The sequence below is a fragment of the Geotrypetes seraphini genome, chromosome 4 (genome assembly GCF_902459505.1).
Source record: "Geotrypetes seraphini chromosome 4, aGeoSer1.1, whole genome shotgun sequence".
Lineage (NCBI taxonomy): Eukaryota > Metazoa > Chordata > Amphibia > Gymnophiona > Dermophiidae > Geotrypetes > Geotrypetes seraphini.
In genome coordinates this window covers 174,477,868-174,501,888 of record NC_047087.1, presented here as the reverse complement: position 1 = coordinate 174,501,888, position 24,021 = coordinate 174,477,868, and the positions used below count along the sequence as shown (strand labels likewise).

At 45.2% G+C, this 24,021-nt stretch overlaps 1 protein-coding gene across 6 annotated transcripts in view; it reads left to right on the top strand.

Moving 5' to 3' along the window:
* HYDIN (HYDIN axonemal central pair apparatus protein) overlaps window positions 1–24,021 on the top strand; it is a 1,718,235-nt gene that overhangs the window by 956,515 nt on the left and 737,699 nt on the right. For all 6 annotated transcript variants that reach the window (XM_033943280.1, XM_033943278.1, XM_033943277.1 and 3 more), the window contains 2 exons: window positions 5,902–6,075; window positions 23,615–23,788. In XM_033943280.1, the coding sequence (XP_033799171.1) occupies window positions 5,902–6,075; window positions 23,615–23,788 (348 nt within the window). The remainder of the gene's footprint in view (window positions 1–5,901; window positions 6,076–23,614; window positions 23,789–24,021) is intronic.

Genomic DNA, 24,021 nt, shown 5'->3' with positions numbered 1-24,021 from the left:
GCAGGGAAGAGGTGCTACTGAACCGGGGGAGCAGGGAAGAGGGTCAGGAGGAGCAGGGAAGAGGTGCTACTGGGCCGGGAGAGCAAGGAAGAGGTAAAGGGGGAGCAGGGAAGAGGTGCTAAAGGACCGGGGAAGCAAGGAAGAGGGACAGGGGGATCAGGGAAGAGGTGCTACTGGGCTGGGAGAGCAAGGAAGAGGGACAGGTGGAGCAGGGAAAAGGTGCTAATGGACGGGGGGAGCAAGGAAGAGGGACAGGGGGAGCAGGGAAGAGGTGCTACTGGACCGGGGGAGCAGGGAAGAGGTGCTACTGGGCCTGGAGAGCAAGGAAGAGGGACAGGGGGGAGCAGGGAAGAGGTGCTGCTGGACCGGGGAAGCAGGGAAGAGGTGCTACTGGACGGAGGGAGCAAGGAAGAGGGACAGGGGAAGCAGGGAAAAGGTGCTACTGGACTGGGAAGAAGGGAAGAGGTAAAGGGGGAGCAGGGAAGAGTTGCTGCTGGACAGGGAAGTGGAGTGGGGAGGGAAATGCTGCTGGTGAGAAAAGGGGGCTCGGGCTGAAAGGGAAAAGATGGGAGAAGGGGGCTGGGGGGTAAAAATGGGTTTGGAGCTGGAGCTGAAAATAGGGGACGTGAGGGAAGGAGGCTTTACTAGCACCCGTTAATGTAACGGGCTTAAACACTAGTAATGTTATAATGCTCCTGTATCATTCAAGGTGTGGCCTCATCTGGAGTATTGCGTTCAATTCTGGTCTCCTTATCTCAAATAAGATATAGTGGCACTAGAAAAGGTTCAAAGAAGAGCGACCAAGATGATAAAGAAGATGGAACTCCTCTCGTATGAGGAAAGAATAAAAAGGTTAGGGCTCTTCAGCTTGGAAAAGAGACAGCTGAGGGGAGACATGATTGAAGTCTACATAATCCTAAGTGGAGTAGAACAGATATAAGTGGATCGATTTTTCACTCCATCAAAAATTTCAAAGACTAGGGGACACTCAAAGTTACAGGGAAATACTTTTAAAACCAATAGGAGGAAATATTTTTTTTCACTGAGAGAATAGTTAAGCTCTGGAATGCATTGTCAGAAGTTGTGGTAAGAATGGATAGTGTAGCTGGTTTTAAGAAAGGTTTGGATAATTTTCTGGAGGAAAAGTCCATAGTCTGTTATTGAGAGAGACATAGGGGAAGCCACTGCTTTCCCTGGATTGTTAGAGCAACAATTTCCTCGTTATTTTTCAGATCTACCCTTTCCTTATTGTTCTTCCCTTATTTGTTCTTTTCTTTACTGATTGTAGTTCTCCCCTTCTTCCTCTTGTTACTTTTGTTTGTCTGGTGTATGCACTTTTGTTTTTACTGCCATATCCCCCATAATGTTATGTTCTGTTTTTAATCAATTGTTTTTGTCATTGTATGCTGACAATGAATTTTATTGTACAGATTAAGCAGTATAACAGATTTTTAATAAACCTTGAATGTTGCAACCCCTTCGGTTTTGGCCAGGTATTAGGGGCCTGGATTGGCCACCGTAAGAACAGGCAACTGGGCTTAATGGACCATTGGTCTGACCCAATAAGGCTATTCTTATGTTCTTAACATTTATGAAGCTCAAACATTCCCCCAATGTGATATAACAATAGTTTATTTTTCATACCCTTAAGGTCTGACTGACATCCAAAATTTCAGTTTGGACTCAAACTTTCTGATCGAGATAATAGGTAAGCTTAGGAGATAAGGGACAGAGCAGGACTCTAGAATGACACACCTATCTATTAGAAAAGATATTAGCAAGATAAGAACATAATCTCTTTTTCTAGTGCAATAGGTGTGTCATTTTGGATGTTAGGGACATACAAAAACAGTCCCAGTAATCTAGTGGAACTTGTGCGCCGACTCATAACACTGAGGACCCAAATGCAGTATCTTCCCTTGCCACCACATCTACTCTGTAAAATTTGGAAAACGTATGTAATGTGGACCAGGTTGCTGCCCTACAAATCTCTTCAGGTAAAGCCACCCAAACTTCTACCCACGAAGAAGCCACTCTTCTAGTCAAATATGCCTTCACAGAGACTGGTGACTGCTTTCCACAGGAAATATATGCTGAGGTTTTTGAGCTGCCAGTTGGACCAAAGAAGTCTGACTGATCCTCAAACTCCCGTAGACCCACGCACGTGAAAGCGGGGAGGCAAAATGCAGCCAGCATCCTGAAGAGTCTCACTGAACCCCCTATAGGTGCCATATGATTTTCGTCCTGTAGTCCAGGCTATGGTTTTGTCGAGACTCGATTACTGCAATGCCCTGTACCTTGGAATAACAAAAGCAAGAAGTAGAGCTTTGCAGGTTATACAAAACACAATAGCAAGATTGATAATGGGATTGTCTAAATATGATCACATTTCGCCACATCTCCAAAAATTACATTGGCTACCAGTCGCTTTCAGAGTACAGTATAAAGCAGTAATGATTTGTCCTCAATTATTGTATGTAAACATTCCATAATTGTTCAAAAATAATATACTTAGTTATACACCAAAAAGATAATTGCGCTCTAATAAAATAGCTTTACTGAAGATGACTGTGAATCCAAGGCTTGTTGAGACTGGTAAAATGACTTTTTGTTGTGCAGGAGTTAAGTTATGAAACTCCCTGGTGGGTCAGATACAAAATTGCCGTGAAAAGGGCATGTTTAGAAAATTACTTAAGACGCAGTTGTTTGTAGATGCCTTCTCTAGCCAATACTTTTCCTCTCTGGCAGAGTTGAACTTTTAATGATCTTTATTATGCAAGCTATAGTATTATTTTGTAGCCATAATTTCTGAGGATTATTTGTATGTTTATTTTATCACTAGTCATTAAGCCCGTTACATTAACGGGTGCTAGAATACTGTTCACCCTCTATGTTGCCCTTTCCATTCACTGCCCTCTCTTCTCTTTCCATCCAGTGTCGCCCTCTCTCTTTCTGTCCCATATGGCCTTTCTCCATCTCCTCCTTCCTTTTGCCTTGGTCTGGCATACCTTCCTCCTTCCCTCCAAGCCATTCTCTCTCCCTCTGCTCCCTTTCCTCATTTAACTACCGTATTTTCACGTAGATAACGTGCACCAGTGTAAAACGCGCACACGGGTATAGCGCGTGAAAAACACAAATCTATGTACAGAAATTTTTATATACCGCGCACACCCGTATACCGCGCATGCTGCCCGACTCTCCCGTCGCCGCCCGACACTCCTTTCGCCCGCCCCGACTCTCCTCTGGCCACCCAGACTCTCCTTTCGCCCGCCCCGACTCTCCTCTCCCCCTTGAAGTCCTGTCCCCACCCTGAAAGCCTGATGCCCCCCCTGACATCCGATTCACCCCCCCCCCGCAGGACCGCTCGCACCCCCACCGCGAAGGACCACTCGCACGCACCCGCACCCCGAAGGACCGCTCGCACGCACTCGCACCCGCACCCGCACCCCCACCCTGAAGGACCGCTCGCACCCCCACAGGCTCTCGACCCCCCCCATCATGTAGAAGCTCCTACCGGTGTCCTGCTGTTTCCTCTTGGCGGTCCCGACTCCCCGACACGATCGGGGCAAGAGGGAGCTCAAGCCCTCTTGCCCCAGCCAACCGCGGCACCCCCGACAAGATCGGGGTAAGCGGGAGCTCAAGCCCTCTTGCCCCAGCCAACAGCGGCACCCCCGACATGATCGGGGCAAGATGGGCCTAACCCGACCATGTGCCCAAGGCCCCGCCCCCAGGAAGGACCTAAGGCTCCCAGGCCTATTCTGATTGGCCCAGGCGCCTTAGGCCCCACCAGTAGGCGGAGCTTTGGGACGGATGGGCCAATCTGGCCTCATTCCGTCGTTGGCTGCCTGCCGGACAGGCGAGTTTGACTCCCGTCTGTCCGGCCAACTACACAAAGGTACGGGGAAGGGGCGTGGGGGGGTCGTGGGGGTCGGCCAGGGGGGTCGCGGGTCGGCTGGGGGGGGGCGGTTGGAGGTTCTTGGGGGGGCGGTCGTTGGGGGGAGGGGGGTTTGCGTCGAGGGCAGGAGGGCCTGGGATCCCTCCTGCCCGTAATGTAGTGCGGGGTGGGGGTCGCCGTGGCCAGGAGGGTTTGGGCTCCCTCCTGGCCCGAACAACTAGGGGGGGGTTCGCCAGGGCCAGGAGGACTTGGGCTCCCTCCTGGCCCGATATGGTCGGTGAGTTGGGGAGTCGGCGGGGCAAGAGGGCTTGGGCTCCCTTTTGCCCCGATCGTGTCGGGGAGTCGGGGGGGCAAGAGGGCTTGAGCTCCCTCTTGCCCCAATCGTGTCGGGGGTGCCGCGGTTGGCTGGGGCAACAGGGCTTGAGCTCCCTCTTGCCCCGATCGTGTCCGGTGTGCCGCGGTTGGCTGGGGCAAGAGGGCTTGAGCTCCCTCTTGCCCCGATCGTGTCGGGTGTCGGGACCGCCAAGAGGAAGCAGCAGGACACCAGTAGGAGCTTCTACATGATGGGGGGGAGTCGGGAGGCAGTGGGGGTGCGGGTGCGGGTGGGAGTGTGTGCGAGTGGTCCTTTGGGGTGGGGGTGCGTGCGAGCGGTCCTGCGGGGGATGAATCGGACGTCGGGGGGGGGGGGAAACTATGTAAAAAAAAATTTGTACAACACGCTCATGTGTATAACGTGCGAGGGTATGCGCGGTACGTAAAAACCACGTATAACGCGCGCGTTATATGCGAGAAAATACAGTACTTCATTGGTCAGCAGCAGCATTCACAATTCATTGCTGTTGCTGGTTTCAGGTCTTTCTCTCTGGCCGGTCCTGTCTTCATGAAAACAGGAAGTAGGCAGGACCGGCCAGAGAGGAAGGCCTGAAGCCAGCAACAGCAGCGAATTGTAAACGCTGCTGCTGCCTGAAGCACCCGAGGCAGACGCTTCTCTCCCCTCCCAGCCCAACCCCCGCTGACTCTGCGACCCTCCCAGCAAGATGACTTTAATATCAAACCTCCCGCCAGCGTTGGCAGCCGCAGCACGCTAAACAGGCTGCTCCGGCTTTCTTCTGCCGTTGAGTTTATCTGTTGCGTCATTGATGACGTCATCAGTGACGCGGCAGAGGGACTCAACTGCAGGAGAAAGCCCGAAGCAGCCTGTTTAACGTGCAGCGACTGCCAACGCTGGAGGGATGTTTGTACCGGTGCAGAAGCGATATGTCTCTCCCCCTCCAGTACCTGTGCAGCACTTTGCTGCGGCGCATCCTCCCATCGTGAGTCGGCCACAGCGCTCGAGTCTGTTTCTTCCGCTTTGTGTAGCCGCCGCATACGCACTCTGGCCACGGACCTTCAGATCACGGATCAGGGATTACAGATCACGCAGGTCTGAGTGCGCATGCGCGGCTAGCGTTTTATTATATAGGATGTTTCTGTTTTAAAATTATGTATGTAAATTATGTAAACCATTTAGTCTTAAACGGTATATAAATTTTTATAAATAAATAATGGGTCATTTTCAGCAGCATTTAACCGGTTATCACAACTGAAAATACCCAGTTAGCACTGAGAAAAAAAGCCAGCAATTTTGGGGGTATTCCAGGAACATAAATTTAAGTGGTCAGGCATAACAGACAAGGCTGCATAAAAAGCATGCCTATCTTTGCCTGCTAAGCCATAGTTAGTTAAGTCTGAATATGGCCTTCATCGACCATGCACTAGCCAGCATTCAATAACCTGGATATATTCAAAGCCAGTCACCTGAAATGGCCCGGCATTGAATATCTGGGTTGAACACTAGCAGCAGGCAATCAAGTTGCTAAATATTGGGCAGTTTATACAAAAGAATGAGCTGAAGCTAAAAATAAGATAGATACCTCCAGCCAAAGTGTTTTCTTTACTTTTCAGTGGTGTTTGTTCAGGCCAGACAAAAGATTTTGGACTGAAATGACTTGTTCTTTTCTTTTCAGTAGAGATTATCCAAAGCAGGGATGAAATTGATGTGAATGAAGCTGGAGAACTTGATGATAATCCAGTGTCCAGAGCCATCGCTCGTTACCTTGGCATTGACATCACTCCAGAAGGAAGGGCAGCTATGAATCGAAAAGGCATAGCTATAGTGGTACATGGATCCCCGCTGTCAGGTATGGATAAGGGATATAAAAACTAAAAGCAAATTTCCAGACCATAGGGTTATTTTTCACTATTTGCATGGTCTGCAGAAGAAATCCATTACAGGTTTTTCACTCTGCCTCTGGCTAGTTTAGCGCCCTCTAGCAGTCTTTTCTTCTGCATACATGGCTGCAACTGTGTAGATTCTGCTCTCCCCATTTTATTATTTTTTTTTTTTTAGTCAAGGCTTGTTTATTAAATTTTTGAAATATACAGAACATGGAAATTAACAATCACATGTAACAGGTAAAAGAGATATGCACAACAGCAAATTCACCACTTTGATAGTTATACAATAAATTCAGGAACAAAACTTAACACGTTCCAGAATTAGCAGTAACACATCTCTTATCAAGCATCAAACATCCAAACTGTGTGAACAGACATGAATCAAAAACGGAGATACCATCTAAAAGATAGACAAGAAGGGGTGTAGAGAGAATTAAGAGTGAAAAAGGGGTAATAGTAAACCACTATGGAGAAATGGATTGTAGGTAGATTTTTAAAGAAGACCATTTCGATTGGAAAGAAGAAAATCTATTGGAAGATTTGGCTAAGTAAGCTTCGGTTCTATAAGTAAGGCAGACAAGGTTCCACCATTGTGAACATGAAGCCTTGGTGAGGTCTTTCCAGTAAGTAAGAAGAATCTTCAAGGCTAAAGAAAGGATGTCAAAAAGAAAATGATCTGTGTCTGAGAGGTGGGAGGATAGAGCAAAAGATTTCAAAAGGAGCATTTGGTATGTTAGGGGAATATTAAGATGGAAAATAGAGCAGATGGTACCCCAAACAGAGGACCAAAAAGAGTCGAGCGTTGAACAAGAAAAAAGAAGGTGCTTCAGGGAACCAACCTCGGACTGACATGTCCAGCAGTTCTCAGAATAAGAGGGATTGATTCTATGGGATTTTATGGGAGTCCAAACTGCCGTATGAAGTAGGAAGACCAGTTGTTGGAGGATTGAGCTGAACGAGAGGTGTGGAAGGTAGAGTGGAAAATATGAGTCCAAGCCTCATCAGTGATCGAGATCCCTAGATCTGCTTCCCAAGAGGATTGTAAAGGGGACATAGAGGGGGGTAGGAGCAATTTGAGAAGTTTATAAAAGTGTGAGGCGGTATGTCCCAGTGCCAAAAATTGGCGAGATAGAGTGTATAACAAGGGAGGAGATCTAAAAACAAGAGGATAAAGGCTCGATTTCCTGAGCGAGGATCTCAATTGGAGCCATCTGTAGAATTGGGAGGTAGCAAGGGAAAAGGATTCCATCAACTCGTTGAAGGTGAGAAGGGTTCTATCCGGATGACTGATGGAGCTTAAATCCCAGATATTATGGGAATACCAGCCGGGCCAAGAAATGGGTTTTTTGTCAATCAGAAGGAAGTTGTTGTACCACAGGGGGCAAAATGAAGACTTGTGCCAGGGAATGTCAAGCTGCGCATCTAGGTCCATAAGGACTCTGTGAGTGGACGATATTATAGGGTTGGTGGAGAGGTTAGGAAAATTCTTAGTGCCCATCAGTCTAAGTAAAGGAAGAGGGCTCATGGCAGAAATTTCTAAACGTAGCCAATTGGACATATCAGAGGAAGGAGGAGAAGAGAACCATTCTGCCCCTTGTCGAAGAATGAAGGCTCTATGATAACAGTAAAGATCTGGGAAATTAACGCTACCTTGGTTAGTAGGGGCCTTCAGTTTTCGAAGTGAGATCCTATGGGGTTTGTTGTTCCAAAGGAAGCTTAGCATTTTGGATTCCAATTTTTTATATAACGAGGGGGGAAACAGAAGAGGAAACATGTTAAAGATATAGGTGAATTTAGGGACCACCATAATTTTTATAGTATCTAATCGGTCCCACCATGAAAGATGCAATGGAGACCAGGAGGCAAGAGTAGACGAGATCAGGGTGAGGAGTTTAGTAGATAACAGTTGGATGGAGGAACGAAGGTCCCTATCAAATTGAAGACCCAGATATTTTAAACCATGGGTGACCCAAGTAAAAGGCTGAGAAGAAATGGTGAAAGGGGGGCAAGAGTCATTAAGAGGCATGAGTTCAGTTTTATCCCAATTAATTTTGTACCCGTAGAATGTGGAGAAAGAAGAAATTAGTTGAATTAGGGAAGAGAGGGAGGGTTCAGGATCAGAGAGATATAGCAAAATATCATCTGCATATGTGGAGATTTTAAATTCAATGTTTGCAATGGATATGCCTTTGATGTGTGGTGAAAGTCTTATGGCTGCCAGGAGAGGCTCAAGGGCTAAATTAAACAGGAGCGTGGATATAGGGCAGCCCTGACGAGTGCCTCTGTGCAGGGAAAATGAGGAGGAGGTCTCATCATTTACAATGAGTTTGGCAGTGGGAGCTCTATAAAGTAAAGAAATCATATGAATGAATGAAGGAGGGAGACCAAATTTAGAGAGAACAGCGAAAAGGTATTTCCACTCCACCCTATCAAACGCCTTCTCAGCGTCGAGTGATACAAGAACAGCGGGATTGGCGCTAGACAAAGTGGAGTGGAGTACGTGGCATAAGAGCCTAGTGTTGTCAGCACCATATCGTCCCTTCATGAAACCAACTTGGTCCCTATGGATCAGACAGGACATGACATTTTCTAAACGGAACACTAAGATTTTAGCAAAGATCTTATAGTCCATGTTTAACAATGAGATGGGGCGATAATTCTTCACCAATTGGGGATCTCTGTTGGGCTTTGGAAGAACGATGATATTCGCTTCCAGAAAGCGGTGCTGACTCTGTGGAACAGATAACAAGTTCTGAAAGTATGAAGTCAGGTGGGGAATCAAGAAGGAGGAGAACGATTTGAAGAATTCCGAAGTCAATCCATCGGGCTCAGGAGCCTTAGCTGGAGGTAGAGATGATATGGCTCGAAGAACTTCTTCAGACGAAATTGGTTGTTGTAAAGAATGCTGTTGATCTTCAGTGAGAGAAGGTAGATCAAGTGATTGAAGAAAGGTGTTAATGGAATCTGCAGAGGACAAAGTTTCAGATGAGTAGAGATCATTGTAAAAGAGGTGAAAATCCTCAAGAATATCTTTAGTGTTTGTGTGAAGTTGACCATTGGATGATATTATGTGCGTGATCCGGTTCTTGGCTCATTTGCCCTTGAGATATGTGGCAAGTAGATGACCAGACTTATTAGCAGATGAATAGTAGGTGACTGTGCGACGAAAAATAGAAGCTGAAGCCAGAGAGCTGAAAATTTCATTATATTGGAATTTCAGATGTAGCTTTTTGTATAAAGGAGGATCATGTCGGTTATATAGTTGTGTTTCAGACACATGAATTTCTGCTTCAAGTTGAGAAAAAGTGGACCTACGTTTCTTAAGTTGAAAGGCAGAGTAACTTATAATCTCTCCCCTAAGCCATGCTTTGTACGATTCCCAAACGATGGAGAAGTCAAGATACTGAAGAAAGGTTGGTATCAAAGAAGGCTTGTGATTCCAGTTTGATATGTGAGAGGAAGGAGTCATCATGAAGGAGGAAATTATTCATTCGCCATTGTCGGGATGAGGAGGGAGGAGACCAGTGGAGCGTGCAAGAAGCAGCAGCATGATCCGAAATGGTAATATCATGAATGCATGTGGAAGAGACGAGGTTTACAATGTCTTTAGAGCCCAGAATGTAGTTGAATATGTTTGATGCGGAGCTGAGTAAAAAGTATAGTCCTTGGCTGTAGGGTGGAAAATTCTCCAGACATCAGACCATCCATAAAGATCCATTAAGTTAAGAACTGCAGTGCAGACCCCAAGTTTGGCCAGACGACAAGTGGAAAACCTGTCGATGAAGGGATCAAGTGGGAAATTGAAATCCCCCGCAAAAATGGAATTGGAAGTTAAGGAGGATGTACAAACAGTTTCAAGGGAGTGAAAAAAAGAGGGGTCATCAGCATTGGGGGCATAGATATTGAAAAGATTCAGGGATTGACCTGCGATGGAACCTTCAATAAGGGACCATCGGCCATTAGGATCAAATTTGTGAGAGGAGAGTTGGAAATTGAGAGATTTTTTCAATAGGGTGATGACTCCGTTTCTCTTACCCTGTGCAGGCGCTGCAAAACAGTGCTGGACCCATCCACCAGACAATTTTTGAGCTTCTTCCGAGGAAAGGTGGGTCTCTTGAAGTAGACAGATATCAGCGTTGAGGTGTTTAAAATAGTGCAGGATTTTTTTTCCTCTTAATGGGGTTGTTAATTCCCTTAACATTTAGTGAGACAAGGTGTAGCTTAACCATAAGCATACGTGTTGAGTGATGACTTCCAGATGATGATGAAAACAAGTGGGTGAAGCAAAAAGAATGCCAAAATCGAATATTCACTCTTTATGGACAAATCAAAAAAGGAGAAAGAGAGAAAAGCAGTCGATTCATGTATGTAACAAGTTGAAAAAATATAAAAAACGAGGATCCAGAGATGGGGTCGCATGCTGGCAAGAGGAGCTCAACAAAACTCTCCGCGGGGTGCCTCAAACCATTCAGGGAGGCTAAGTGCAGCCCTCGATGATGTTGAAAGTGAGGAGATGCAGAATTGTCAGCTCAGGTCATGACTCCCACATTTTCATCGAGATAACGTTGTAGGTCAGAGGGGTTATCAAAATTCTTAGTAACATTGTGGTATGTCACACGCATACGGGCAGGGTAAAATAAGCCGTATTATGCTCCAATGGATTTGAGTTGAGGACGCATAGCTAGGAAAACCTTCCTTTTCTGTGCTGTGGCCTTTGATACATCAGGAACAAAGAAAATACGTTTGCCATCCAGAGAAATTCCAGCAGTAGATTTTGCGGATTGTAGAATTTGAATGGCCTGAGTATATCTCAGCAGTTTCATGATGATGGGTCTTGGAGGTTTAGAGGGGGAAGGAGGGCCCGAGGGGACCCTGTGCGCCCTCTCAATCTCCAATGGAGGAGAGAATTGGATGTTCAGTGTTTTAGGAATGAAGGCATGTAAGAATGCTAGCATGTCAGACCCTTCTGAAGATTCAGGAATCCCAATGAGGCGTACATTACTTCGGCGCATTCTATTAGAAATATCTTCCAGATCAGATTGTAATGTTGAAAGCTTTTGCAAATCATGCTGAACCGTTAGATACTGGGTGTCTTGTGCTGCTAGCCTCTCTTCCGCGAGATCGATGCGGGCATTGTGCTGCTTTAACTGAAGCATGATGTTTCCCATCTCAGTTTTAATGTCTGCAGTTGCAGCAAGATTTTCTTGCAATAGTTTACATAAAACCTGCAGATCTTGTGAAATTGAAGCACCGCTCTTGGTGGCGCCGACGACAGAGGCCTTAGCGGGAGAGGGCGGCTCATGTTTTGAGCGTTTGGACGCAGAATGGGACACGGCTGGACTCGCGGCGGAAGCAGTGTCCGACTTACTGTTTTTAGCAGACATTCCGGCGGGTGTAGGCAGTGTTTAGCGGTTCGTGCTGACAGATGCAAGGGCTGCAAAAATAATTAAACAGTGAGGCTATCGCGGAAGAAAGATGCTAAGCGGCCATCTTGAGTCAAGCACGTGACGTCCCCCCCCCCCATTTTATTATTTTAATTTGACTTAATTTGTCCCTTTTGCGGGTATTTTTGCTTTTGAAAAGGATTTGAAGCTCTGCCTGCTTGACAATTCACAGACTTCGGTCTGTAGCTGACAGGCCAATCCCTTTGGGGATTGGCCTGTCTGCCAAGTCTTTGGAGTCTTTGTTAGCCAGTCTGCCTACTCTTTGTTAGCCAGTCTGCTAGTCTTGACAAGTCTTTGTTAGCCAGTCTGCCTAGTCTTTGGAGTTCAGGGCTGTCCCTGACTTAGTCTCACTCCCTGTTAAGTATGGGGTTGAGCTCAGACTGTGTAGTGCACTTAGGAGGCTCAGCAGTTTTCCTCAGCTTGCTTGCTGCATTTTTGCGCCTCAACCCATCCAGGTGTGCATCCAGTAGTCCACAGGGGCACGGCATAGTCAGACCCACCCAGGGGCATGGCATAGTCAGACAGGGGAGTTTGACTAGCAGCCCGAAGATTAGTTTAAAGGATGAATTTCCAGCAGTGTGGCAATGAATTCTAAACCTGCCATTGAAAAGGCTGGGAACCAAAAATACAGAAAGCAGATCCTCTTAACTATAATCCAACTTATTCAATTAAAATTGGCTTCCTCACACCTGTCAATTCATAAATAAATTTTTCTAATCTCACAAATAATTTTGTCTTACCCTAAGTATGGCACAAAAAATATATCTGAATATCTTAGGAGGAGGGTATATCATATATTATTTATTGTTGATGTCTCTCAGTGCATCGGACCTCCCATAACCTATGTTATCTCAAGTCCACATTCTGCTCTCACAGTATAATTATCTATACCAACTCCTCTTTCCCTTCCCTTAATAATCAAAAGCTCACTATTTAATGTTTCTAACTTCTCATAAACTCATTTAAAAATATGTATTATTTATTTAAATATTGTTATCCCCAATAGTACTCAATTTTATCACTAGAAAATTGTTTCTATAATTTTTTAAAAAACCTCTCAATTCATTGACTATCTTGTGAGGGTAAACGTGTGGTACTTAGCTCAGGTTAAAGAAAACGCCCAACGAACTTCCCACTCTCGTTTCACACCGGTTCACAGACGGAAGATCTCCGTTTCGCTCTTGTGAAATTAGTAAGAGCTTCTTCAGAACAGCATGTTGTTTAACTTCAATATAAGCTTCGGTCCGTGACTGTGCTCCCTTCTGTATTATATGGAGGGAAGTCAGAGGAGGGGCATCAGAGGAGGGGCGGGACCGTGGCGCAGGAAGCAGCGCAGGGATCGCTGACGCTGACTTCGCGATCCTGCTGCGGCTGTTCATAGGTGGTGCGGGGAGGCCAGGGGGGCGAGCGGTCCTTCGGGGTGGGTCGGGGCATCAGGCCTTCAGGGTGGGGCGGGCGGGCAGGCAAGCAGGCTTTCAAGGGGGAGGGGGTGACAGGCAGGCAGGCAGGCCTTCAAGGGGGACAGGCCTTCGGGGGGGGGTGCAGACCTTCAAGGGGTGCAGGCCTTCAAGGGGGGCAAGCAGGCCTTCAGGGGGGTGCAGGCCTTCGGGGGGGATGTAGGCCTTTGGGGGGGTACAGACCTTCAAGGGGGTGCAGGCCTTCAAGGGGGGAAAGGCAGGCAGGCCTTCAAGGGGGGGACAGGCCTACAAGGGGGGGGACAGGCCTACAAGGGGGGGGACAGGCCTACAAGGGGGGACAGGCCTTCAAGGGGGGGTGCAGGCCTTCAAGGGGGGGTGCAGGCCTTCAAGGGGGAGACAGGCCTTCAAGGGGGGGAAAGGCAGGCAGGCAGGCCTTAAAGGGGGGACAGGCCTACAAGGGGGGGGACAGGCCTACAAGGGGGTGGGACAGGCCTTCAAGGGGGGGACAGGCCTTCGGGGGGGGGTGCAGGCCTTCAAGGTGGGACAGGCAGACCTTTAAGGGGGGACAGGCCTTTGGGGGGGACCATGATTTAGAAGTACACGGAGGGAAGGGGGTGTTCAAAGAGACATGCATATGCCAAACTTTGGGGGGGGGAAGAAATAATGGGTCTGAAAATAGAGGAGAGGGAGAGAGATGATGGACCATGGGATTTAGGGAGGGAAGGAACAGAAAGGGAGAGAAATTGGACACAAGGGATGGTGTGGAGGAGGGATAGAGATACTGGATAGGAGGGTAATTAGGAAAAGAAACGGAGAGATGGTGGACTCTGGGATGGTGGGGAAGGAGGGAGAGATGCCGGATGAAAGGGTATTTAAGAAAAGGTGGATCTGTGGAGGGAGATGAAAAAAAGGAAAGATACCAGACTTCCTGGGAAGGGAAGGGAAATGGAAAGGGAGGACAGAGTTGGCAGATGGATGGTTAGCATGCAGAAAGAAGGAGACCCTGGCAAGCAAGTTATCAGAAGAAAACCAGAGCCTTGGACCAACAAGATTTGAAATATAACCAGACAACAAAAGGTAGAAAAATTAATTTTATTTTCTGTTTTGTGATTATAACATGTCAGATTTGAAATGTGTATCCTGCCAGAGCTGGTGTTGGACTGCAAACGTGAGCTAGGATTTAACAGAAAGAGGAAAAGTCCTTTTTGTTTCTTTATTTTATTTACACCACAGCGCCAGTGTGGTTAGGAGAAGCCAAAGGGGGTGAAAAAGCTATAAAACCCACCAGGAGTTTTGAAAAAAATCACCCAACTGGGCAGGAAAATCGAATTGAAAAACCAATTCAATAGGGCTGAATCGAATCAAAATTTTTTTTTCCTGTATCTGGCAGCATTAGTTTGCGCTACTGTCTTAGACTTTAGGACCTGGGATTGGGGAGAGATGGCATCCTCAGTACTTTATAATGCAAGTGAAACGAGGATTTGGTCAGACTTTTGAAGGGTCTGCAGAAAAAAAATATTGTATAGGCCGGGGACATGAGACAGCAGGAAATGGGAACTTTTCTTCCTTCTATTTTTGTGAATGGAAAGGCTGAGGATGTCAGAGAGGTCAGTTAAAATATGTGCTTTATAAGAAAATATAATAATGTGTTTTATAAAGTTTATAGCATAGCTGGCCTACCCAGTGAGGTGTTCCTAGTGGTGATGGTGGCAGCGTGTCAATGTGTTGAGAGGAAGAGGTGGTCTGGGAAATTCTGCTGAGCAAACTCCGGGCCCATTTCCACCCCCCAGTTAGTCCACTCCACTCAACTGATTCACACACTGAGTGGGTCTTTGGGTGTTGTTTTGGGATCTCTTCCAGTGGTTTATCTCCTTCTGGTCCAAGGAAGGAAACTTTGTTATCCTTAGCATTGACCTACAGAATATGTTTGTAACAGCGCTGCTTGTGTGGCATTAGGCTATGTAGTGATCGAAAGAAAAAAACAGACCTTTGCACATTTTTGCACTATATGGTGGGTGTATGAGGAGATTCACATTTCCTGCACAGCTAAGTCCATGTGAAGTTACCTTGTGCTGTATTTGACATCTAGCAAGGTCTCTGTTTGAAAGGAAAGATCTAAACTTAAAAATGAAGTGGCCAGAAGTTATGGTAAAAGCAGATAGTGTAGCTGGTTTTAAGAAAGATTTGGACAAATTCCTGGAGGAAAAGTCCATAATCTGTTATTAAGACATGGGGGAAGTGTCTGCTTGCCCTGGATCGGTAGCATGGAATGTTGCTACTCTTTGGGTTTTGACCAGGTATTAGTATCCTGGATTGGCTACCATGAGAATGGGCTACTGGGCATGATGGACCATTGGTCTGACCCAGTTAGGCTATTCTTATGTTATGTTCTCATCTGTAGGGGCCTTTGTTTTCACTTCTTATTTTAATGTATTTTTTTTCTGGGAACTTATCAGTGTTTTTTATAATGGGAACAAAAATGGAAGAGAATTAATGTGTGTGGAATGGGGGGTAACTAATTTCTTCAGCTAAATAATTCAATCCACTTCAAACAGACATAGGAGAACTTGTGCACCATTCACACACCCTCCAACCAAAAACGTCAAAAGAAAAAAACTGTTCGACAACCTCCTAGCCATTCGAGCTGCAACACTCGACCCCCAACTCTACAACCAATTGATATCAACCACAGACTGCAAAACCTTCAAAAAGAAATAAAAACCCTTCTATTCAAAAAACACATAAAACCGAACTAACACAATCAGAACTGTCCCAAGCATCACCTGCAACTACTCCATATGTACTTCTAATGTCATGACAATTTAGACATAATTTATGTTATGTTATGTTTGGAATAATGGTTACATATATGAAGTTCAATAAAAGAAAATTTTCACTGCCTGTTTCTATTCTGACCATTTATTCCATTTCATGGTTATTGCAAAAAAAAAAAAAAAAAAATTTTTACATGGGGGGGGGGGGTGTGTCAAAAAATGATGGGCCCCGGGTGCCACATACCCTAGGTACGCCACTGCTCTGGGGAGATCTGGGAAATTAAAGACCGGTAATCCTCACTTCGGTGCCAAGCAAAATGGTAGATATGATTATAAAAAATAAAATTGTGGAACACGTAGACAAAAATGATTTAATGTGAAGGATTCAGCATGGGTTCAGCCGAGTGAGATCTTGCCTCACAAATTTGCTTAACTTTTTGAAGGTGTGAATAAACATGTGGATAAAGGTGAGCTGGTTGATATAGTGTATCTAGTTTTTCAGAAAGCTTTTGATAAAGTTCCTCACGAGAGGCTCCTGAGAAAATTGAAGTGTCATGGGATAAGTGGCAAAGTTCAGTTGTGGATTAGGAATTGGTTATTGGATAGAAAACAGAAGGTAGGGTTAAATGGTCATTTTTCTCAATGGAAGAGAGTAAACAGTGGAGTGCCGCAGGGGTCTGTACTGGGACCGGTGCTATTTAACTTATTTATAAATGATCTGGAAATTGGAATGACAACTGAGGTGATTAAATTTGCAGATGACAATAAACTGTTCAAAGTTGTTAAAATGCATGCGGATTGTGAAAAATTGCAGGCGGACCTTAGGAAATTGGAAGACCCCCATGTAAAAAAATATTTTTTGTAATAACCATGAAATGGAATAAATGGTCATAATAGAAACAGGCAGTGAAAATTTTCTTTTATTGAACCTCATATATGGAACCATTATTCCAAACATAACATAAATTATGTCTGAATTGTCATGACATCAGAAGTACATATGGAGTAGTTGCAGGTGATGCTTGCGACAGTTCTGATTGTGTTAGTTCGGTTTTATGTGTTTTTTGAATAGAAGGGTTTTTATTTCTTTTTTGAAGGTTTTGTAGTCTGTGGTCGAGGTCAATAGGTTGTAGAGTTGGGGGTCGAGTGTTAAGAGGTTGTCGAACAGTTTTTTTTCTTTTGACGATTTTGGTTGGAGGGTATGTGAATGGTGCCTGAGTTCTTCTATGTCTGGTTGAGGTGGATTGAATTATTTAGCTGAAGAAATGAGTTCCCCCCCCATTCCACACACATTAATTCTCTTCCATTTTTGTCCCCATTCTGATGTCAGAGGAGGGGCGGGACCGCGGCGGAGGAAGCAGCTCCAAAGCAGCGCAGGGATCGCTGGCATCGCGATCCCGCTGCGGGCTGCTTCTCCACCGCAAATGGTGCAGGGGGAAAATCTGGACGTCGATGGATGGGGAAATGGACGCCAAGGCCGGGAGCACCCCCTCAGGGCTTGCACCAGGGGCGGACCTCCCCCCCCCCCCTCTTTGGTACGCCACTGCCCACAGCATTTTGGGCTTACAACATGGCTCTTGAGCGCTCAGCCTTTTTATAGTTCAATCTTTGAGCAGTTGTTTGGAGGCATTTATCTCAACACTTTTGTGCGCAAAGTGCCCTCTACTTTGGCTTCTTCTGCTAAAGCCTGGTAGGCTTTTCTCACAGAGTTAGGAGTTAGGAGTTAGGTGGAGCCTGAATAGTTAGGTAGTTCTAGTTATCCTTCAGGAGGGTTTAGCCAGAAGTCTGGCAGTGGCCTCCCTGAAAGTTCATGTTGCGGGTTTTGCATGTTTTTCAGGTACGCAGAAGAGCTAGTTCAACAAGGAAGGAGCAAGAGTTTTGGCAGGCAACATGAAGAAAGCAATAGAGAAGGCTTTAAACTGAAGGACAGGGGAAAGCCGACAGTCGACCACCGGTCGATGGCACGGACAACAGGATGCCCCGACGTAGGAACAAAGGACTACTACTCATACACAAGAGAGGTCGACCTCACAGCCAACAAAGGAGAACAAGCAGGAAGGGACAACTCAGACACAGGAGGGGATGACCACACAGCAAACATGGGAGATAACACAGGAGCAGTAAAGGATACCGTAAATGAAACTGTAAGGACAGCCAAGAGTAGAAGGTCCAAAAAGGTAACACGAAGGGAATTTAGATGTATGTATACAAATGCTAGAAGTCTAGGAAACAAAATGGGAGAACTAGAGACGATAGCAAGACATGAGAACATGGATATCATTGGCATAACAGAAACATGGTGGAATGAAGAAAACAAATGGGACACAGTACTACAGGGATACAAACTATATAGAAGGGATCGAGAAGGGCAGAAAGGTGGAGGTATTGCCCTATATGTTAAGGAAGGAATAGATTCTGTTGGAATGATTACAACAGACAGGAAAGAGAAGCTGGAGTCCCTCTGGATCAAAATTCCTGGTCACAATGGCGCAGATACAAAAATTGGCCTTTACTATCGTCCCCCAGGACAGGCGGAGGTCACTGACTCAGAAATGATGGAGGAAATCAAACAAGTATGCAAGACAGGCAATGTAGTTATATTGGGAGACTTCAATTTCCCAGGAATAGACTGGAAACTAGGAGCCTCCAACCGCGGCAAGGAGGCCAAGTTCCTGGAGATGCTAGGGGATTGCTTCCTGGAGCAAATGGTAAAAGAGCCGACAAGAGGCGACGCCACCTTGGACTTGGTCCTAAATGGTCTCACCGGACCGATAACAGAAGTAGAAGTCATGGTTCCACTGGGAACGAGTGAGCACAATGTAATCAACTTTAAACTTGACATCGGGAAAGGGAAACATGCCAAAACCTTAACCACCACCTTAAACTTTAAAAAGGGTAAATACGATTGCATGAGAGCCATGGTAACAAAACGACTCGAGAAGATGGTGGACAAACTTGAAACAGTAGACCAGGCATGGTGCCTATTGAAAAATACTATTGCAGAAGCACAAGATCTCTACATTCTGAGGATTTCCAAAGATCGGAGAACTAAAGGCAAAGGAGAACCAGCATGGCTTACCATACAGGTGAAGGAAGCCATAAAAGAAAAGAAGGACTCTTTCAAAAAATGGAAATGCACGAAGACAACCGAAGCCTGGAACAAACATAAAGATGAACAGAAGAAATGTCACAAGGCGGTGAGGGACGCAAAACAGGACTATGAGGAAAAAATAGCCCGGGAGGCCAAAAACTTCAAGCCCTTCTTTAGATACGTGAAAGGGAAAAAACCTGCAAAAGAGGCAGTGGGACCCCTGGACGACATGGGAAGAAAAGGGTACATCAAGGAAGATAAACAAATCGCAGACAAACTAAATTCCTTCTTTGCGTCTGTCTTTACGAAGGAGGACACCTCAACAATACCTGAAGTGGAGAAACTGTTTACAGGAGAAATAAAGGACAGCCTCACCACAGTTGAAGTGAACTTAGATCAGATATACTACCAGATCGACAAACTTAAAAGTGACAAATCCCCTGGACCGGATAAAATTCACCCGAGAGTCTTGAAGGAATTGAAGGTCGAAATCGGAGAGTTACTGCAAAAACTTGCAAACCTGTCAATCAGAACTGGTCAGATACCAGACGACTGGAGGAAAGCGAACGTCACGCCAATTTTCAAAAAAGGATCGAGAGGAGAACCGGGCAACTATAGACCTGTGAGTCTTACATCTGTCCCCGGCAAGATGATTGAATCACTGATCAAGGATAGCATAGTTCAGCACTTGGACACACATGACTTGATGAAACCCAGTCAACATGGATTCAGGAAAGGGAAATCGTGTTTGACGAATTTACTCCAATTCTTTGAGACCGTGAACGAGCAAATTGATAGTGGAAAGCCGGTGGACATAATATACTTGGACTTCCAGAAAGCATTTGACAAAGTTCCACACAAAAGACTTCTTAGGAAACTACAAAGCCATGGCATAGAGGGAGATATACAAAGATGGATAGGCAAATGGCTGGAAAACAGGAAGCAGAGAGTGGGCATAAATGGGAAGTTCTCCGACTGGGAGAAAGTGACTAGTGGTGTACCCCAAGGCTCGGTACTTGGGCCGATCCTTTTTAATATTTATATCAATGACCTGGAAAACGGAACATCCAGTGAGATCATCAAGTTTGCAGACGACACAAAACTCTGCCGGGCAATCAGATCGCAGGAGGACAGTGAGGAACTCCAGAGCGATTTGTGTCGGTTAGAAAAATGGGCGGAGAAATGGCAGATGAAGTTCAACGTGGAGAAATGCAAGGTAATGCATTTAGGCAGTAAAAATAAGGAATACGAGTACAGAATGTCAGGTGCAACTCTGGGAAAAAGTGAACAAGAAAGGGATCTGGGTGTACTGATAGATAGGACCCTGAAGCCGTCGGCACAATGCGCGGCAGCGGCAAATAAGGCAAATAGAATGTTGGGCATGATAAAGAAAGGAATCTCGAGTAGATCGGAGAAAGTTATAATGCCGCTTTATAGGGCAATGGTCAGACCCCACTTGGAATACTGCGTCCAACATTGGTCTCCCTACTTAAAGAAGGATATAAAACTGCTGGAGAGGGTGCAGAGACGAGCAACTAAACTAGTGAAGGGTATGGAGAAACTGGAATATGAGGATCGACTTAAAACACTGGGATTGTTCTCCCTTGAGAAAAGGAGACTGCGTGGGGATATGATCGAAACCTTCAAAATACTGAAAGGAATCGACAAAATAGAGCAGAAAAAACTATTTACATTGTCCAATTTGACACGGACAAGAGGACATGAAATGAAGCTAAGGGGGGGCAAGTTCAGGACTAATATCAGGAAGTTCTGCTTCACACAGAGAGTGGTTGACATCTGGAATACTCTCCCAGGGGAGATTATTGCGGAATCGACAGTCCTAGGCTTCAAAAGCAAACTAGATGCATATCTCCTTGAGAGAGGCATATAAAGATATGGTTGGCTATAAAATAAGCCAGGTGTATACCTAGCAGGGCCTCCGCGTGTGCGGATTGCCGGACTTGATGGACCGAAGGTCTGATCCGGAGATGGCGCTTCTTATGTTCTTATGTACTGTTCTTTCAGATCTGACCAGGTGTATGAGGGGGATGCTTTGTCTGCAACCTCCCTTGCATCTTCTTTTCCCTTCGTGGACTCTTGACATCGTTTTACAGGGCCTTGATGAGCCTTCCTTTGAACCTCTATAGGATGTATTTCTTCTGGACCTGATGTTCACAACGTTTTTTCTGGTCACTTGTCTCAGCATGGTGTATTTTGGAGTTTCTGCTCTTTCGTGCAGAGAACCTTTTTTCTATATAATAGACACGGATGTTTTCCTCCGTACTGTACATTACTTCTTGTCGACGGTGGTCTCTGCTTTCCGAGTCAATCAGGAGGTTAGTTTGCTTGCATTTCATACAACAGGTTCGGAGCGCGAAGATTGAATCTTCCGCAAATTAGATGTCCGGAGGCTCTTGTTCCTTTATTTGGAAAGGATAACTGAGTTCTGGGCTGTCTGATCAGTTTTTTGTTCTCACTGCTGCACCTCACCGTGGTAGGCCGGCTTCCAAGTCCTCAATCACTTGATGGATTCGTAAGGCCATTTCCGTGACTTACATCACCCGTGGCATGCAGCCGCTGATTTTGCTTACCACATTCTTGATGGGAAGGATGGTGGCGGCGTGATTCATCCTGATGAAATTTGAAGGGCACTTCTTGTTCCTCTCTTCATACTTTTACCCGGTTTTACCAAATGGATGTGACAGCGTGTTCTGCTGCTGTTTTTCGGGACTTTGGTTTTGTTGGCAGGCTTTTCTGTTCCTCCCTAGCTTCTGTGGTTTGGTACGTCACCTAGCATATGGAATCCGGAAGGGATGTAACAGATTGGAAGATTAGGTTTATACCTTCAATAATCTTCTTTCTCTTAGTCCTTGGAGGATTCCATATGACCCACCCTCTCTGTATTCACACAGGTTTGGGGTAGCCTGCCCAAATTACTCTTATTGCAGGCTTGAAGATTTTCCAGCCAGTTGTCAGATCCTGTGGGAAGTTTCTGTGAGCATACACATTACCAAAGGCCTTTCTTGGGGTGCTCTTGCACATAGCAGGTTAGTACTGCATTGTTCTTCAATGTTTTTTTCTGAGTTGCCTTTGTGCCTGTTTATTACTTGTTAATATTTTGCAGAGCAAACCAGATCATGAGTTACTTGTGTTGATGGGGATTTTCCCCAGTACCCTCTTGTACAGGATTTGCAGATATGTGCTTGGCTTTGGGACTGAATTGATTCTACCAATAGGGGAAGTTCAGCATGTGTTCTAAAAAGATTTAGATTTCTGGAATACCCGGACTGCGGGTTGGGATTGAACATCTAGCGTATGCAATCCTCCAGGGACTAACAGAAAGATTTGATCGACATATTGGCTATTAGTTGAAGCAGTTCAGCTATAGCCCCTTTCAGTTCCTTGATTACCCTCGGATGGATGCCATCCGATCCTGGGGATTTATCGTTTTTAAGCCTATCAATCTGCTTGCATACCTCTTCTAGTCTGACCGTCAACCCTGCACTGTGTACCCTGCAGTACCATCAAGCTCATTAGCACCTCCAGTGCAAATTACTCAAACCTCAAACAGACCGAGGACTCCCACCCAACTCAAGTTTCTCATGTTCTTGGTTTGTAGTAGTGTGTAATTTGCACAAGCATTTATGAACATTTGAACTCCTAGTTTAATTATTTGTATACATATTCATTAGGGATATCTTGAAAACTAAATTGGCTGGGGGTCCCCCAGGACAGGTTTAAGAATCTGATGAATATTAGGGGGTAATTCTGTACTTAAGGACCACAATTTAGGTGCCTAGGCACCATGCACTGTGCACTAACTGGCTGCTGTGTGCCAGGATTTTTTTTATAGAATACTAGCATAAATTGACATCAGTGTGCCTAGATTTAGAAATACCCACTTATGCCATGTCAGTAGCATGCCCAAGTGGGTGCACCTAAATGTGGCACTTTGGCACATAGTTTATAGTATTCTTGTAAGGTATACACCTAAATGTTAGTCCCACCCATGCTGTATTCATGTTCTGTGAACGCTCCCCTTGCCTTTATGCACCGAGTTGCTTGCATCATATATAGAATAATACTGAAGGACAGACTGGTGCTTAGAAAAGTAGCATCTATGGAATATCAATCAGTTAGGTTCTGTTTGTAAAATCAGGCGTATATGATGTGGTGCCTAAATCAACTTAGGCACCAGTAAGTGTCAAAATCTTAGGCACTGGCATATTAAGCCAGGGTTTTCTTGGCCTAAAATACTGGCACCTAAGTCAGTCCATGCCCAAACTCCACCCCAAATTCATCCCTAATCATGCCTAATGGCTGGAAGGCACCTCAGTGTAGACGCCTACATTGAAATTGTAGACGCCTACAGGTTAATAACAATTTTTAATTGTTTTCTAATGATGCTTTCAATTATTAGCACCAATTAAGCCTGTTAAAAATTAAGTTAGGCACTTAGATTGGCTAGGCATGCCAATCTAGGTGCCTAACTATAGGGGTCCTTTATAGAATTAGGGCCTGAGGGTTCAGTTAGCATTTTTCCATATAAGTTCGATTGTTCTATAAATATATGCATGCAATTGGCACAAAAATGTATGTATCATGTTATAGAATGAGGGGATAGGTGGTCTTGTAACAAAATTATTCTCTATTTAGACAGTGCAATATATAGTTTTTCAAATATTGTAGATATCACCAGCATGAAATATAATTTGTTAATGCATTATTCAGAGTCATCAAATGAAAAAGTCAGCCAGTATTTTTGTATTTGAAAGGAAAGACAACTATGGCTGTTGCTTTGGCAAAGTTCTATGGTGTGGCTTGTTTGTCTATTGATTCCGTGGTGCTCGAAGCAATTTCTTCTGGGAACACCCCAGCAGGGTTTGAAGCACGAAAACTATGTATGAAGGCAGCTTTGGAAAAGTCACAACGGGACATTGAAGAAAGTGGTAAGTACTGAATCTTCACAAATATATCATAGTATAGTAGAGTGCTGTGAATGACATTATCATTGCTTTAGTGTCAGCAAAAGTATTTAGAAGCTTCATACATTTTTTTAACAATCCAAAACACGCATGAAGCTTCTTTTTTATCTTTATTTATTTAGCAAATCATTACAAGTTTAACACTCGCACAATTAACATAGTGCTTACTTCCATCACAATTCTTACAATTAGGAATT